Genomic DNA, 18578 nt, shown 5'->3' with positions numbered 1-18578 from the left:
TAAAGTTGACTATCCAATCAATGCCAAACTTGATCAAATACTATGGATCTGTCAAGAGTAACAGCACAGGTATTTTCCATTACAAGCAAGGATAATTTTGGTAAATTATTCAGATTAAGTGTTTAGATCAGGAAGGTGGAATAAGTAGTATGAACTACTTATTCCACATGAACATGGAGAGGAAGCTGCACTAGGAACTGTTGTGGTGCCAAAGGAAATGAGGTTGAGAATGGCCAAGTAAAAGAAAACTTGCATGGAAAGAAAATCTTAAGCCTGGGAAGTCAAAAATAGTGCATTCCAGATTTGGTATTCTAGAATGCAGGAAGCTGGTTTGAACAAAGACATAACTACTATCTTATGGTGGAAGGAATCATAGAGAATATAGTTTAGATTGGACATTCAAGATGTAAAGAGAGCACTGAGTTTGATATGTGATGTTCAGTCAGAAATGAGAGGACAAGTCAGGATGTCTACAAGACACAATATATACCATTTATATATTTCTATTCTATGAATGTTGGTCAAGTGGATGTGAAAATTATTTATTTTTAGCAGGATTTGTTTCTTGGTAGATTTTTTGATTTTCTTTATTGAGGGACATTTATTAACCACAGTGATACTATGATTGATATTCTGTCCATGGTTCATTTTGGTGAATAGTTGAAAGAAAGTAAGGACAGACAATGAAAAGAAATAGTCTTGAATATTTCACTCATATGCTTTCCTTACCATATGGCCAAAGTAGTGGTATTATACATCAGATAATAGGGAGGCCTCCTCTCAAAATATTTTTAATTTAATGTGACAAAATGCATCTAACTTACAGACTGGCTTACCTTGTTTAAATGTTTGTCTTAACAACAGAGGTTCCAAAGATGGATCCAATTCTTCCCCTACATTTTCTAGTAGTACTGGCTTTCCAAACTCTAAACAATTGCTTAGTGTTCGTAGCAAGTCAGAATCAGAAAGTTTAACTATTTCTAATCCTCTTTCTTTTTCTTGATTCTTTATCCATTTATTGGCCTGTCCCTGAGGATCTATCATCAGTGGCCTAATAAAATTTCAAACAGGCACTGATTTTAACTATGCATTATTATTCTATAATAAAAAATATTAATATAAAAAAGTTTTAATAGAACATCCAACATTTTTTGTAGTTTTCACAGTCATAGTTAGCAGATTATTTTTATTTTCATTACTATCATTTTTCACCAGAATACACAATCCACCTAGAATAGCAAATGGCATAAACTCCATTAATTAATCATTTCTCTTCATAAATTTCATAAATGGATTTTATAATTGAACTCTTTGCCAACTAATACCTTACTTCATATTCTTCTAAGTAAGAAGTAGAAATTGCAAGAAATACATCTGTTTATGGATGATCATATCTTCATAATTTGCTCTAATTTTACCATAAAGTTGAAATGAAGTGGATAAGGGATACAGATATATACCACTATACGAGGGTGGTCTGAAAAGTTCTCGGCCTAACAATGAAAAAACGAATTTATAATTTCAAAATAATTTCTATTTTTTCAACATAATCTCCCTTAAGACTAATACATTTATTCCAGCAATGCTCCAACACCATTATCCCATACCTGTAGTGGTTCTCAGTAAGATCGGCAAAATACCTCTCTACAGCTGCAATCACCTCTTGATTAGAAAAAAATGCTGACCAGAGAGGAAGAGTTTTAGTTTTGGGAAGAGATAGACGTCAGAGGGACCGAAATCTGGAGAATAGGGTGGGTGTTCCAACAATTCATAGTCCAGATCCCTTAATTTTCCCATTGCCAAAACACTTTTATGGGCAGGTGCATTGTCCTGATGAAAGATGATTTTTTTCTTCTGCAAATGGGGTCTTTTCTTACAAATTTTTTCATCTAGTCTGGTTAAAAGATCAGAATAATATTTCCCGGTTATTGTTTTACTCTATTCAAGATAATTAATAAACAAAATGCCTTTAGCATCATAAAACACTGATGCCATGACCTTTCCTGCTGATAGAACTGACTTTGTCTTCTTTGGCGCTGAACAACTGGCTTCTGTCCATTGACAACTGTTTGGATTCTGGTGTGTTATGGTAAATCCAAGTGTCATTCATAGTAATAAATTGATGCACAAAATCAGTTTTATTCTTGTTAAAAAATGTTCCAAGCACTGTTCAGAGATTTTCATGTGAGTGGTTTTTTATCTGCTGTGAGCAAGTGCGGCACTCATCTTGCACAAAGCATTTTCATATGCAATTCTTCATGCAAAATATATCCTACATGTTCTTTTGAAATGCCTATAGGCTCAGCAATTTCACGCACTTTGACTCGCCAGTGATCCAATACCATATCGTGCACCTGATCAATGATTTCTGGTGTTGTTACAATTTTTGGATGTCCTTCACATGGAGCATCTTCAAGGCTAAACTTGGCAGCCCATTTCTTAATTGTCAAAAACAAAGGAGAAGAGTGCCCATAAACTTTTATGAACTTTGAATGAATTTCTTTTGGCATTAAACTTTCTTTTATAAAGAATTTTATAACTGCACAATACTCAGTTTTATCCATTTCAAGGGATAGAGACAACACTTTTGCTTCAGACAGCTGTATAAAACAAACTACTTGATAGAATAACTTGAAATTTTACAGAGATGCTTATGACAGATGTACCAATTTAGAAAAAAAAACGTGCCGATAGTGTTGCCATCTATGGTTGTGGCCGAGAACTTTTCAGACCACACTCGTATTACTAGATTTTAATAAGGGTTTCAACAGACTACTACATGGAAGGTTATTGTATAAAATGAAATGAATTCTCTCCTCTTATCCACTAGACTGTAAATTGAATTTTCTCAATCTTTTTTTTTTTTCTGCACACTCAACATTCCAGAGACCAGAAGCACCTCCATAGTGCAATTGGAAGAATGACGGTACGTTGGTGTGCCCTACTATTGTAAAAGGCCTAAGTTCGATTCTCATTGGGACAAGAGGAATCGTTATATGGGTTTTTTTAATTGAAGGTGAGTTAGCTGATCTCATACAAAGATAGCAGGGTTTTTCTCTCAGAAACTTAGGATTTTCATCTCACATATAGACAAATCGGCCTTGAGAACACATGCAATTTACAGACAAAAAATACTATTGGTGGTGGTGGTGGTGGGCAGTAGATGGTGTTGATGTAGATGATGATGGTAGTGATAGTTCAGTGTAATTGGTTGATTAAGTGATGGAGACAGAAGTTTTAGAGTTGGTGCCCTTCCTCCATGAGTCTAGATTCCTTGGAGGTGTCACAAAATAATAATAATCTCTGGACCTTTTCCATTATCTCCTCATCCTTCTGAAAACCAAGTGACCAAATCTGCACAAACCACATCATATGCAGCATGATGATTGCCTAATACAACAGATTGATGTTCTCTGTATCACTGCCATAATCTGTTGCGCTGTTCTCAAAATTTTAGCTATGCATCCCCTAAATTTTAGGTCCTTGTCCATCACCCCAGATTCGATATCTCCTCCACATCCTCTAAAATATCCCTGTGAACTGTATAATCTGAATCCAATTTTTGCTTCCTAAATTTTAAAATCTTATACTCTGCAACATTGAACTGGTAATTCCACTTGTTTGCCCATTCATTCAGTCTTTTCAAGTTCTCTTGCAAAGCCACAACATCAATTTTATTCCTTATAGTTCATCTCAACTTTACAGATGATATAAACAACTGCATATCCCCATTCAATCTGTTTCTAATATCAATAACATACAATTTAAATAGCAATCGTCCCAAAACACACCCTTGAGGCACACCACTACTGACTTTCCATTACCAGGAAATCATTCAGATATTAATAAAGTAAAAGTCTTACAGGTTCAGCAATGTAAATTATACAGAAATACTGGATATTAAAGATTCAACATTATTTCAAAGCCGAATGTATGTAGAAACTATGAAAGTTTTGTATATTTGAGTAGAGAGCTTATGAGAATACTATCCTTGGCATCAGTTGCTTTAGCTTGCACTATTTAAAAGAACATGACCACTAACTGTCTAAGTGTACTTTTATGCACTGACTGAGAATTCACTTATGAAAAATACATTTTTTCCGCTATTGGATTGCTTTAGTATTAAATGAGAGTTTTTGCTTTCTTAAGGTTTCTATCTGGTCACTGAAGAGAACCTACCAGTTTGAAACGCTATTAGGCCAGTGAATCCTTCATCAAATGCACTAATAAAAAGTAAATATATGGATGCTTGGGCAACAGTCATGTTCTTTTAAGTAGTGCAACTCTGATTCTGAGGATTATATTCTAATAAGCTGTCTGGTCAAATATATGAAACTTTCATAGTTTTTATATACATTTGGCTTTGAAATAATGTTGGATCTTTAATATCCACTATTTCTATATAATTTACCCCAGTCCTGAAGATACTTTCAGGCACAAACTTTGTTTGCTCACACTTGGATAAAGGATTAAACTAAATTTATTATAATTCAGGATAATAAAGTGTTGTCTGCAAGTGATTAGATTGTATGCGTACCCTTCTCTTTCATTGGCATGTGTGTAGGTCGGCTTATAACTGTACTAATTTTTGGTTTGCTTAAACTTGGTTGGTATATGCAGAAAGTGATTATGATGAGATTTTCCGAGTCCAAATTATAATTTTTGTCAGTGTCTATATATCTCTGTCCACATTTTTACACCCCATAATCCGATTTTCCTTAAAGGTTAAAAGCTGTATGAAGAAAGCAATTATTTAATAATTATTCAATTATATATATATATATATATATATATATATATATATATATATATATATATATATATATATATATATATATATATATATATATATATATATGCTACCTGCTCTTTACAGATTGAGCAGAATGTCACAACCATCAGCAAAGAAACAGACATTCAAATGAAAAGGATATTAGGCAATTTAAAGAATACTGGACTGAAAAATTTGGCATGATTAAGAAAGATAATAAAGCATTATGCATTTTATGTTCCGAATCAGTTTTTTGTAAGACTTCTGTAAAGAGACATTTTGAAGCTGTTCATAAGAAATTAAGTAATAAAAGTGAGCATGAACAGAGAGAATTAATTTCTCGTGAACTGAGCAAGACAAAAAAACAGTCCGATACATTGATGAAATTTATTTCAGGTAGATTTGTTTCAATTTAGTTGCTGCTAGTTTTGAGGTTTCAAAAGTTATTGCCCAACATGGAAAACCACTCAGTGATGGGGAGTATAAAGAAACATGCTCTTTCTTTATGAGAATGTGCTCCTTTCCTTTTTGACAATCTTTCAGAAAAGGCAAAAATTATTCAGTGCATTAAAGAATTGTCTGTGAGTAGAAAAACAATTAAGGATAGGACACTCAAGTTGGCAAGGAATACAGTAGAATGATTAACAAAAGTTTGGCTTCATGTAAGTTCTTTTCTATTTGTGTTGAGAGCACAGACATTACATCATCAGCTAGGCTTGCAATCTTTGCTCGATTTTGTAGGGATGACGAAGCATGCGAAGAGAGAGAGAATTAACCTTGTAACACTACCTGAGTGTATCAGTGGGGTTGAAATATGTAAAGCAGTTATGAACGAATTATCTATTTGGAAAATTGATATTTCAAAAGTGGTATCCGTCTCAAGAGATGGTGCATCCAGCATGATTGGTAAGAAAGCAGGATTTGTAAATCTCTTTGCAAAATATGGTGGTCATCCACTGATAGGTTTTCATTGCATGCTACATGAGGAGAATTTATGTGCAAACGCTGGTCTAAAGGCACTCTTCAAGAAGTGATGCAAACACTAACCAAGGTTGTTAATTACATTTCTGCATCTGCTTTGAATAAAAGACAATTTCAGAATCCATTGAATGAGGTGGATTCGGTGTACAAAGGACAAATAATGTACAACAATGTTTGTTGGCTTAGGCGAGATCTTGTTCAGAAACAATTTGTTGAATGCCTGGATGAGATAAATCTATTTTTGACTAATCAATAAATGTATTACAAAGAAATGTATGACATCATGTGGGTTTGTAAACTGATGTTTTTTGCAGATTTTTGGGAACATTTAAATGACTTGAACCTCAAACTACAGGACACAGAAACATCTTCAAATAAACTTGCAGATGTTTTCATAGATAAATATGGATGATTTTGAAATGCAGTTCATTGATTTTGAAAGTAGCTCAATTTAGAGGCAGAAATTTGTTGATCTCAGAGTTGACCTGGAAAATATTGAAAAGGAGCAATTAGAGACCGGAGTAACAGAGAAAAGTGTGAAAAAAGAGATACTAAGAACTTGGAATGCTATTCCCGAAACTTTTGCATGTTTAAAAACCCTTGCAACAGCATTATTATCCATTTTTGAATCTACATATTCTTGTGAATCATTGTTCTCAGTGATGAACTTTGTTAAGTCTCATAACAGGAGTAGCCTTACAGATGAAATTAGTAGCTCATGCATATCTCTACAGGTTGCAATTATTGTGATGTTGCTGCATCATTAGTGATGCAGCAACAGCAGAAGTCTTATTGATGCTAAATAAATAAAATGTCCACTATTTTTCTTTCTCTAGTTTTGATTTGATGTTTTCTGCTAAAAATAGTAAACTTAATTTCTGTTTAATATATTATGTAGGTAAAATAACAATTTATTTTGTCTGTAATTTTTATGTATTACTCATAAGGGATTAAGAAGTAATAAAATTATATCTTTAATTTTATTTTCTTTTATTGTGCTTTAGTCAAGTAAAACAATTATGAGATTGTGCACTGCAATATACTGAAAAAAACTTATGCCTGATTGATCTTTATAAAAAAAAAAAAAAATTCAGAATTATTGTTTACTCTTGCTGATGTTAAAAATTGCATCTTTAAATTGTGCGGCTTTATATGGCAGCTAGAATTACACTTAAATGCAAATAAAAAATATTCATGCTATCAACAGGATAGAAGGACTTAAGTAAAAATTCCTTCACTAATTTTTTCATTCATTCAATCTTACATGACTTACAATAATCACTCTTACAATATTCTTTGATTTTACCATTCTGATGTGATTTTTGATTATTTGAAATTATGTGATTTTTGATTATTTAAAAGACACCAAATAATAATATGTTGCCCAAAATTTCGGTTGGCACGTGAGAAAATTTTGCATCAAAGATTTGGTGATTTTGGCATGCACACTAAAAAAAGTTGCTCACCCCTGGTCTAGAGTCTAGATTTAAACAAATCTATCATAATGCTGCATGTTTGGGAGTTTACGGCGATCAAAAAGCGAAAATGCCTGCCAGTCTGATCAGTGGTGACGGTAACTAAGATTGTCAGAAATACTATACATCTTTTTGACTTTTTTTTTGTAGTATTTTTGGTGTGTATTGAGAAGGGCGGCAAACTCAGGGACTGCCCCAGGCAGCAAAAGCTCTAGCTACGCCACTGCTTCAATCCAATTATGAATCCTACTCCTTACTCTCCAGGCACAGATTGGCTTATAATTTATAGCTTCAGCTAATCAACCTCCCCCCCCACACACACACTTCGGTGAAGTGGATCAATTTTTCCTACTTTCACTCCTCTGGAACTTGAAAGACTAATGTGCCAAGGTACCCATAAATTACCAGGAGCATTCCTTCAAGACAGGCAGGCAGGCATTGTTGTCTTTAACAACTGAGTCATTTTCCTCGCTGATATTCCATCAGAAATGTTCAAGTATGGAGGTATAAAAATTTTAGAGTGGCTGTGCATAAGTCAGAAAACATCATCAACAGGTAGAATAAAGAGGACTGGAGTAGAGCTCTCATAGTACCTTTCTATAAGAAACAAAATAAACAGAATGTGAGAATTTATTTGATATGATGAATTTATTATGTGCTCCAGGTAACATTTATGCAAATATGAAAAGAGATTAAGAAAAACTGAGAAGTCAAAGAGGAAACTTTAAAATGAACAAGCTGGGTTCATGACAAACAAGAGCTGTCACGATCAGATGTTCACTTTATAACAAATAGTTGAGAAGTCATGGGAATATAACAAGGATCCAAGTTTCCTTAAATAGGTGCATTTAGAAGATAGAAATATCACGTGTGACAATATTAGAGTCCTGATTGATAACAGACCAGTTTGGAGGAATATTGTTTATAACATGTTAGTAATAATGTAAACTTTTAAAGTAGTGTTATCAGAGTATCCTATGATAATACTAATATATGAAAAAAATTAGTATTCCTTTTTATGACATAGGATTTGAGGTAGAAATTGTTAATTAACATAGGATATGAGATAGAATTTGATTTGTATTAATATCACATTAGAATTATGTGAGAATTAATATCACATTAATTATCATACGATAATTCATGTGATATTATCACAACACAGGAAATTGAGAGAAATGCAATAATTGGACAAGTGCGATCAGGGAAAGAAGTTGCCAATACTAAAATGAAGATAAACAGAATAATGTGGACAAATTTCAAAATGGAAAATTTGGAGAATGCAGTTTATTTGTGGTAACATCCCCAAATGCACTAAGAAAGAAATAGTGAGAATTTTTGAGTTACTGGAAATGTAATTGACATACAGAAAGAGGAGAAGTGGTTCTTATTTGATCTAAACTTCAGGAAATGATACCAGACATACACAAATATTTGGGAAAAATCTGGAGACAACAGGGAAGCTAATCATAATGGTTAATTCAAATTAGCATCTTTATGTTAATTCAACATGATGTGTGATTAATTTCACTGTATAACAGAAGGGTAGCAGGTAAACAGTGAAATTAATCACACATCATGTTGAATTAACATAAAGATGCACATAAACTCACAAAGAAAGACCATCCAACAATAATAGCAATACCTTCTTCATGTTGATATAGACTAGAAGAGTATAAAGAGAATTTAAAATAGATAGTAATTAATAATTAGTTTTGAGCAGGAAGAAATGAATATCATATTATTATTATCTGTCTTCCATGGAGTCAGATACCCATCATGGGAAGTACAAACTATCGAACACCAAGCTCATCCAACCATGCCTTAAACAGATTCAAGGCATCTACATTCACAACACACTCTGGCAAATGCATTCCACTCTCCATTCAAAGAACCTTCGCCTCACTCCTCTGCACACATCCTCTTTATAAAGTATAAAGTTAACAGGATAGCCTCTTCTACTCCCCTCTCCCATTGTTCTAGTAGCAAGGCTTATTCTCCCATTGTGTGTAAAATCTCTTCCACGCCAACCAGATAACAACCCCAACTAACTTTTATGTCTCAATCACATACCACCCCCCCTCTTCTCCTCTTTATGTTACCTCTAAATCTATCCCCATACTCCACATTACAAAGCCTAATCATCTTTATGGATCTTCTCTGGACTATTTTTAATATATTCTCCTAACCATGAACACCTGGTAACAGTGCACAATAATTCTGTGCACAATAATTCATATGAGACCTGATCAAGGCCTTATACAATGGCATCATAAAATCTCTTTTTCTGCATGTCAGGGTCCTCCGCATCATTGCCATTATCTGCACAAGTTGTGACGTCTTCACAACTTGTGCAGCGTGGTTCACGAATTTCAGGTCCTTGTCCATGATCACTCCTAGATCTCTCATCTCCTCTACTAACTTTAAAGTTTCGCCACCAAGTGTAGACTTTGCATCCCATCATTACTTACCAAATCTCAAAACCTTACACTTTGCAACACTGACCTGACAGTTCCACTTGCCTGCCCATTCATGCAATCTATATAAGTCCTCCTGTAAAGCAATAACATTTGTTTGATTAGGCACTGATCTCCCCAAATTTGCATCATTTGAAAACAGCTGCACCACTGGTTAAACCCATCCCAATATCATTAATATACAAACTGAACAAAAATGGTCCCAAAACCGACTCCTGTGGCACACGACTAGTGACTTTCTCTTTCGTGGTACTGCACCTTCACATACATCTTTCAGACACCAATCACCAATCTAACTCAGAAAGCTGTTATCAAATCACATCTGTTAAAATTTATTTAACAGCTTGTCATACAGAAGACTATCAAATGTTTTTGCAAAATCTAAGCATATCACTGCATATGCATCTCTAGTCCAAGACATTCGTCACCTTGTCGGTACATAATTTTTTATTATTATTATTATTATTATTATTATTATTATTATTCAGGCCTTCATGGAGTCAAAAGACTCATCATGGGAAGTCCTTCCTAACAAACACAAAGTCTATCAAGACTCATCGAAGGGAGGTCCCCCCCCCCCGCCTAAGAAACACAAAGTCCATCATACCACTCCTTAAACTCATTGACCATTCTTGCTCTCACCACTCCATCAGGCAATGCATTCCATGGTTCAACCACTCTCCATGCAAAGAAACCAATCCTCACCCTCTTGCTCACAGGTTCCTTTCATAACTTCCAGGGATGGCCTCTTGTCATCACTCCCTCTCGCTGTTCAACCAAGCAAAAGAACTCCCCGGTGTCAACCCTGTAACGACCTCTCAACAGTTTAAAAGACTCAATCATATCACCTCTCCTTCTTCTATCCACCAAACTCTACAGTCCACATTCCCTCAGCTGATCCTCATAAATATCATTGTACAGTCCTGAAACCATCTTTGTTATCCGCCTTTGTACCCTTTCCACAGTTAAATTATCCCATTCAAACACTGGAGACCAAATCTGAGAACAATAGTCCAAGTGTGGTCTGATCAGGCTCTTATACAACTGAATGATAACTGTTTTATCTCTGCAGGTCAGCATCCTTCTCGTTATTGCAGCAATCCTCTGTGTTACACCTTTGCAATATGTCCCATAAATTTCAGGTTTCTATCAATCATCAACCCCATATCTCTTGTCTCCCCTACATCCTCCAGTATAACTCTTCCCATAGAGTATGCAGTGTCCCATCGATGTTTCCCAAACCTCAAGACCTTACATTTTGCTGCATTAAACAGCCACCCCATTCATTTACCCATCTATCTAGCTTATTCAAATCCTCTGGCAGGGCTTCCGCATCTGCACTATTACCAATAATCCTTCCCACCTTCGCATCATCCGCAAACTAGGAATTAGAATTAGAGGAATAACCCCTTGCAATCCACTGGCAAAGTCATAGATATAAAGGTTAAACAATATAGGTCCTAGTACTGAGCCTTGTGGGACCCACTTGTAACCCTCTGCCTCCTTGAAACTGCCACACCATACACAACTCTCTGATACCTATCGGACAGCCAATCCTGAATCTGGTTGACCAATCTGACATCCAGACCCCATCTGCTGCAACTTAAATATCAGCTAATCATGTGGCACCCTGTCCAATGCCTTTGCTAAGTCTAAGAAAATTGCAGTATATGTGTTTCCCTCATCTAATGCTCTTGTAACTTTATCATAAAAAGCTAGCATATTGCTAAAACAAGAGTGCCCATTCACAAATCCATGTTGTCTCTCACAGATAACATTACCCTCATCTGCCCAATGCTGTACAGTCCTTCACTACTTTCTCCAAGATCTTAACAACTACTGATAACACACAAACTGGTCTATAATTAGACACTTCCAGTCTGCTACTGCCCTTATGCAATGGCACACTCTTACTTTACTTCCATTCCATGGGCGCCTTTCCCGCAGCCAGACTTTCAGTATAATGCCAGGTCAATGGCACTGTCAGTTTCCTAGCACATTCTCTCAAAACTCGTGGTGAAATACCATCCAGCCCCACAGCTTTACTGACATCCAGAGTACTCAGTATTTGAAACACACTCTCCTCCTGTATCTCTAAACCTTGAACCTGCCCTATCCCTGTAGTATTAAAACCTGCTCCAGGATGAAATACCCCAATAAAGTGCTCATTGAACAACTCCATTATGTCCTCTGCATCAGTCAATCTATTCCCATTTTTATCCCACAATATCATTCTTCCACAGTCATTTCTCCTCCTACTGGCCACCTCATATCTAAAAAATTCCCTAGGATTTTCTTTGGATCTTAGGGCCAATCTCCTCTCATATTCCAGTTTTGTCTTCCTTACCATACTAGTCACTCTTCTGGCCTGTGTCTGTCTTATACTCTTCGTGCATCTTCTCTTCACTTGTCTCCTTATATCTTTTCCATAGCTTCTTTTTTGCATGCAATTCCTGTTTAATATTGTTTGTCATTCACTTTACTCCAAATTGTGTCCTCTTCTTCACTCGTGGTATGCAACTTATCATTGCTGCTAACAAATATGCTTTCATAATTTCTTCCAATTTCTCCCTTCATGAAACTTCCCCAAGTTGACGTCTTAGATTATCATAATCACCTGCCTTATAATTGCACATACGTTCCCGTCTCTGTGATACTCCTGCATGTCTATTCATTTTCCAAGTCAAAACCATATGGTCGCTATCTCCAACTGGTGGGAGAGATGTCATCTCAGTTATTATCAACTCTTCTGATGTTATAACCAAATCCAAAACTGTTACACCTCTTGTTCCCTCTGTTACATGTTGCCTAAAACATTTGTCCCTCAAGAATTCTAGAAATTCCATTCCCTTATTGCTACATGCATCTTACTCTCCCCAGTTTATACTACTATAGTTAAAATCTCCCATAACAATTATTCTTGTTGCACTTGCCAAACTCAACTGTCTAGACATTTCCTGGTCTCCACCGTCTGTGCTCCTGGGTCTGTAGCAACACCCCCACTAAATATCCTGTCTTTCCCACCTCTACCTCACACCATGTGCTTTCAAAATCATTAGTGCCACTGCCTTCCAAAGTCTCCACTCTTAGAGGATATAGATCGTCACTTATCATATGCAGTACTCCACCATGACACTTTCCCCTCCTATCCTGCTGAAAAATGCTGTACCCAGCGACTTTTATTCCTGTTATTATATCCTCTTCTGTCAACCACGTCTCAGTGATCTCAATAATTTTTGGCCAGGCTGATGCTATCTGCACCACCAATTCCTCTCCCTTATTCTGGATACTCCTGGCATTAGTATAAAGCATATAAATGCCATTGTTTCCATAGCCAGCATTATCCCCTCTAGATTCCACTGGGCTCAGTGTTAGCTGATGTCGTCCCCCTTCTCCCACGTACCCATTCCCACAAGAGGAGGCCACCCCTGCTACCATCCTCTCTGGGACAGACTGACTTGTTCAGAACAGCAATCTCTCCAGATGCCTACATCCTTCCTCATTCAAATGTAACCGGTTCCTCGCATACAATTCCTCTCTGTCCTCAAACGCACTCCAAGCATCCAAATATTCCAGTCCTCTCTTGTCACACATTGTGGCTATTATGTCATTCAATATTACTGCTCTTCTGCTCAGTTCGTCATTATCATACCTAGGCAACACACACACTATCTTTCCTCTCTGTGTCTTCTTTCATACCACCTCAAGCAAGAATCTCATATCTCTCGCTGCCCTATTTACACCACTCAAGTCATTTGTTCTCACCTTTGCAATCATCTCATCCACCCTTTCACTGCTCTTAACTGCCAAAGCCACACTTTCTATCGTTCTTCCTGGCAAACACTCCTCACGCATCCTATCTTGACCACTACGGATCATTAAGTCCCCATACATTATACCTCTTACCATTCCCTCTCTACTATTGTTTCCCCATTTTCTCCTCTTCTTTCATTCCCAGACCCCTCTCATTCCCTGTCTCCTACTGTTTCCATTTTCTCCTCTTCTGGTACTCCTATACCTCTCTCATTCTGTCTCTCCTACTGTTTTAATTTCCACCTCTTCTAGCACTCCCATACCTCTCTCTCATTCTGTCTCTACTACTGTTTCCATTCTCTCCTCTTCTAGCACTTCCATACCTCTCTCTCATTCCATCTCTCCTACTGTTTCCATTCTGTCCTCTTCTAGCAATCCCATGCCTCTCTCTCATTCCCTCTCTCCTGTTTCCATTCTCTCCTCTTCTAGCATTCCCATACCTCTCTTTCTCTCTCTCTCTCTCTTATTCCCTCTCTCCTGTTTCTATTCTCTTCTCTTCTAGCATTCCCATACTTCTCTCTCATTCCATCTCTCCTACTGTTTCCATTCTGTCCTCTTCTAGCAATCCCATGCCTCTCTCTCATTCCCCCTCTCCTACTGTTTCCATTCTTTCCACTTCCATTTCCACATCCAATTCCATTCTCTTCTCTCCTATCATTCCCAAAACTCTCTCTCTCTCTCTCTCCCCTACTCCAATTTGCAATGTATTTGTCTCTTCCATTCTCCTAATCTCATCTTTCATACTTCTCCCAAGACATTTCAGCTCCTCTATCTCCCTCTGCAGGTCAGTCACTCTTAATCAAAATTCACTCTCCCAAACAAAACCATCTACTAAACTTTCACAGTCACTCATGCCTTCTACACTATCAACTATTATTTTCTCATTCATATTTTTTTCTTCTTCTCTGCTATCACACTACTCATCTTCCAGTATTCATTTCCTGTTCCTGGAGCAACAAGGTCGGTTATTGAGATATCTACTGCATTTATTTCCTCCCACTGCCTGCACTTTATGCACACATGCACCCCCACCCCCTCACAAGCCAGATATCCAATTCTTGAGACGCATGCATGCCACAAACTCCCTTATTATATTGCTTATAATAGAGTTCTTAAATGGCAGAGGATTTGCAACTGCAGCTGAATCCGCCATCATTCGTTACTGCTGAGGGACTACTAGCGTAATCGTTAATTATTCAAAATAGTGTCGCTAATCAGTGTCAAAAAGAAACGCTAAATAAGTATTACGGACTATAAATAAATAAGAAAAGTAAAAATAATTACAAGTAAAACAAAACATTAAGTACACTAAATAAAATGAAATAAAACTAAATACAGTAATGAAAACTTAGCTTCATCTTGTCTTCCACCATTATGCATCTGACCCCGTCTTCTCGGTAACCAAAAAATATGAATATGAGTGTACTTAAGTGTACTTAGGTTGTTTCAAAAAACAACCACTTAAGTACACTCATATTCCAGAGAAACAATTTAGACTCAAAAACGTAAAAAAACGGACCATTCTAAAAGTTCCTCCGGTCGGCGACTAGACTCGACCTTATAGGTCTATCTTCATGCAGTCAAGCGCAGAGGATGCAAGCACCACTTCCACTGATCATGTTAACAACCACAGAGAATACTGCAGTTATCAATCGATTTTTGTATCCTACTTCTCGCCAATCTCTTTTTCTCTCTAGTACCTTCACCACAACTCCAGATATACAGGTTGGCCTATTTTGAAGCTAGAGCCTTATCACCACCTTTATGCATGGAACAAAATTGTTCCATGCATGAATTTTGTTCCACTCTCTTGGAATCTGTGCTGTTGTAAGACTATTATTAAACAGGCATGCCAATGCATGTTTTCTCCTGTTAATTCTCCTGCAACATTCCCTGAAGACATCTGAAATGTCATCAAATCCTATCGCATTATTGACAAAATGTTTCTTTATTTCCTCATCATACCTCCTGCTCACTCACAATTGAGCCATTTCTCCTATGTCCTCTACATTTAATTATCTCATGATTTCACCCTGATGAGGATGAAACATCCTTATAATTGATCACTGAATATCTCAACAATGTCTTCTGCAGCAGCTACCATTCTACCATTTTCATCCATTAACATCATTTTACCACAGGCATTCTTCCTTCTACTTGCCACATATCTAAAAGACTTTCTAGGGTTTTTCTTCACCTGATTTGCTAATTTCTGCTCATATTGCACTTTTGTTGTTCTTACTAACTGAGTCACTCTCCTGGCCTGATCTTTATACCTTTCATGTAATTGATTATTACCATTATTCATTTTGTGCTGCCTCTAAAGTGCCTTCCAGATTTCATTATTAATCCCATCATTCATCCATTTTACACCTACCTTATTCAGCCTTTTGACCTATGGAATACATTTACACTTGGTTCTGTTATGTATTTCTTTGTCAGTTTCCAAGCAACATTTATTTCCTTACCACTCAACTCCTCCTTCCATGATCTAGCTCCAAGCTGTCTCATAAGTTTGTCATAATCACCAGCTTTGTACTTTCCACATAAATCTTTTCTTCACAGAAGTCTGCATATGGCTGGCCACAATCCAGGTTAAGTATTACTACAACAAGCAAGGTGTTGAATTCACTGGATAAGGGTGATGCATATATGGTGGTATACTTGGATTTTTCATAGGCATTTGAGAGACTGGCACACAACAAGCTGATAACTATCTGAAATGGATAAGAGCTTAATGAGTTGGATAAGTAATTGGATGTAATAGGTATTAACAGATTGTGTGGAGGAGTAGTATTCCAAAACAAGAAGGTAATGAGCAGATATATGCAGCCTGTTGTCTAATGATGCAAAGATAAGAAGAGCTATGAGAAGTAGATTGGTTGTGGTTGTAGCCTTGCAGGAGATGCAAATAGACTATGTCAGTGAGCAATTAAGTGTAGCTAATAGTTGTAAAGTGGAAGGTTGGGATGTAGAGCATACGATTAATGGAGAAGTGTTGAAAGAAGTAGAAGAGAGATGAGAGTTATGGGAGTGATGGTGTACAAAAAAAAGTTGAAGTTTATGGGTCACATTGCTATAACTATAAGAACATCACAATGGATTATGGCAATGATGAGGACAATTGGATGCAGAAGCAAATAGGTTATGGTTCCCTTGTATAATGTCTTTATCAGGCCACATATGTACTATTATGTACAGATTTGTTTACCTGGTTTTCAAGGTGATGAATATATACTAGAAAGGGATTCAGAGAAGGTTCACTAAGTTGATGTCAGTTCTATGGAATGTGAGATGTGAGGAGAGATTGAAGGAATGTAAGTTGCAAAGACTTGTGAATATAATAGAAGGGTAATATGACTGAGACATATAAGTTGGTGAAGGATTGTTATCAGATTAATGTGGAGGAAATTTTTCATAGAATAGAGTGATCAAGGGTAAAACAAGAGGCTGTCCCAGGAAGCTATACAAGGAGAATTCGAGAAAGGGAGCGTGAAGCAGGTTCTTTGCTTGCAGAATGGTTGGTAAGTGAAATGTGCTATCTGAAAGTGTGGTGAGTGCAGAAACTGTGAATGGATTTAAGGTATGGTTTAATAATCTTTCTTTTTGCACGAGAGTGTAGTCCTCACATGATGAGTCTTTCAGCTCCAAGGAGGCCTAATGTTAATAATAATAATAATAATATTTAAATTTAAGTTACAGAAATTCTATGTTTTTGTGGAATGTAGGCTGTCATATTTTTTATTATTATGCGATTCCTCGAAGAAGTCCGAGAACATTTCATGGGAGGGCTCTCCTATCATGCAACCCACCATTTAAACCTGTTAATCTTCCATCTGCACATTATGCCATTATCTCATCACATCACATTATCTAATACCAAAAATAGTAATTCTGACTGTTAATTGTGTATGTTATTTGACGATTTGATTGTATGTGAGATGCAAAACATGAATGTTTCTGGGAGAAAAAGTGCTATTACCTAATCATAGGATCAGTAAAGTCATGTTAAATTTGAACAGCACGTAAAGATGGTTCTTATCATGCTGAGAATCAAACTACTTTATCAATCAAAGATCATCAAATCTTATTGTTCTTCCAGCTGTATTTTTAGAGAAGCACGTAACTGTGCTTAGAAGTATACATTACAGCTTATATAACAGGTGACGTCAAGTACTTTTTATTTATTCCTCTTCAAACATTCAGAAGATAAGAAAGAAATCTTATTACCAATTAGATAATGCATTAGCACAATTAAAAATGATGAATGACTGAATCAATGATGATGAAATATCGGTCCATTGTCTTTAGATGGGAGTTGAATTGCATTGCTTGTTTGAGAATAATACTCCACTTATCAGAAGCCTGAAGCAGTTTAAGAAGTAAAATATTTGGTCAATACAGCTGGGTTTCTAGATTATGTTAAAATATATATAAAAATATAAAATTAATAAAAATAAAAATAAAGAATTCTTAGCTCAACCAAGGCACTAATGCCTTACAAGTTTATAACCTTTGATGGGTGGAAGTTACATTAAAAAAAGGAAAAAAACAAACTTTTTTTTCTTTTGCAATGTTTCTTAAAATCTTTTTTTTGGCAATTCTATTTTACCTATATAAGCATGTACAAAATTAACTATGAAATTCCCATTAGTTATTGTTCTGAACCTCCATGGAATCACGAGACTTATCATGGATGATTCATCTTAGACTACATAAATCCTATCATACCACTTTTTAAACTCATTCACTATATGGCACTCTTACATCCTTTCAGGCAATGCATTACATGATCCAACAACTCTCTATGCAAAAAAAAAAAAAAAAAAACTACTGCTTACCCTCATAATACAATTTAATGGAATCACCCCAGACAGCACAACAGAAATAATTAAATAGTGTGTTTAACCATTTCAATATTTTGTCTCTGTCACAGAGACATCTTTAGGAATACAGTGCTAAAATTGTAATAACACAAACACAAAAACACACAATAAACAATAAATGGAAGAAAATGAATGAAGAAAAACAGATATCACATTCCCCCACACCCCAAATCTA

At 36.1% G+C, this 18578-nt stretch overlaps 1 protein-coding gene across 1 annotated transcript in view; it reads right to left on the bottom strand.

Annotated features, from left to right (window-relative positions):
• Positions 1–18578, bottom strand: part of LOC150108468 (dynein axonemal heavy chain 7-like) — a 990001-nt gene that overhangs the window by 387377 nt on the left and 584046 nt on the right. The window contains exon 27 of the mRNA XM_090390473.1: positions 837–1051. Within this exon, the coding sequence (XP_090246599.1) occupies positions 837–1051 (215 nt within the window). The remainder of the gene's footprint in view (positions 1–836; positions 1052–18578) is intronic.

The sequence above is a fragment of the Typopeltis vanoorti genome, chromosome 3 (assembly GCF_054136105.1).
Source record: "Typopeltis vanoorti isolate ZY-2024b chromosome 3, IOZ_Tvanoo_1.0, whole genome shotgun sequence".
Taxonomy (NCBI): Eukaryota; Metazoa; Arthropoda; class Arachnida; order Uropygi; family Thelyphonidae; genus Typopeltis; species Typopeltis vanoorti.
This window is presented reverse-complemented; position numbering and strand designations above follow the sequence as displayed.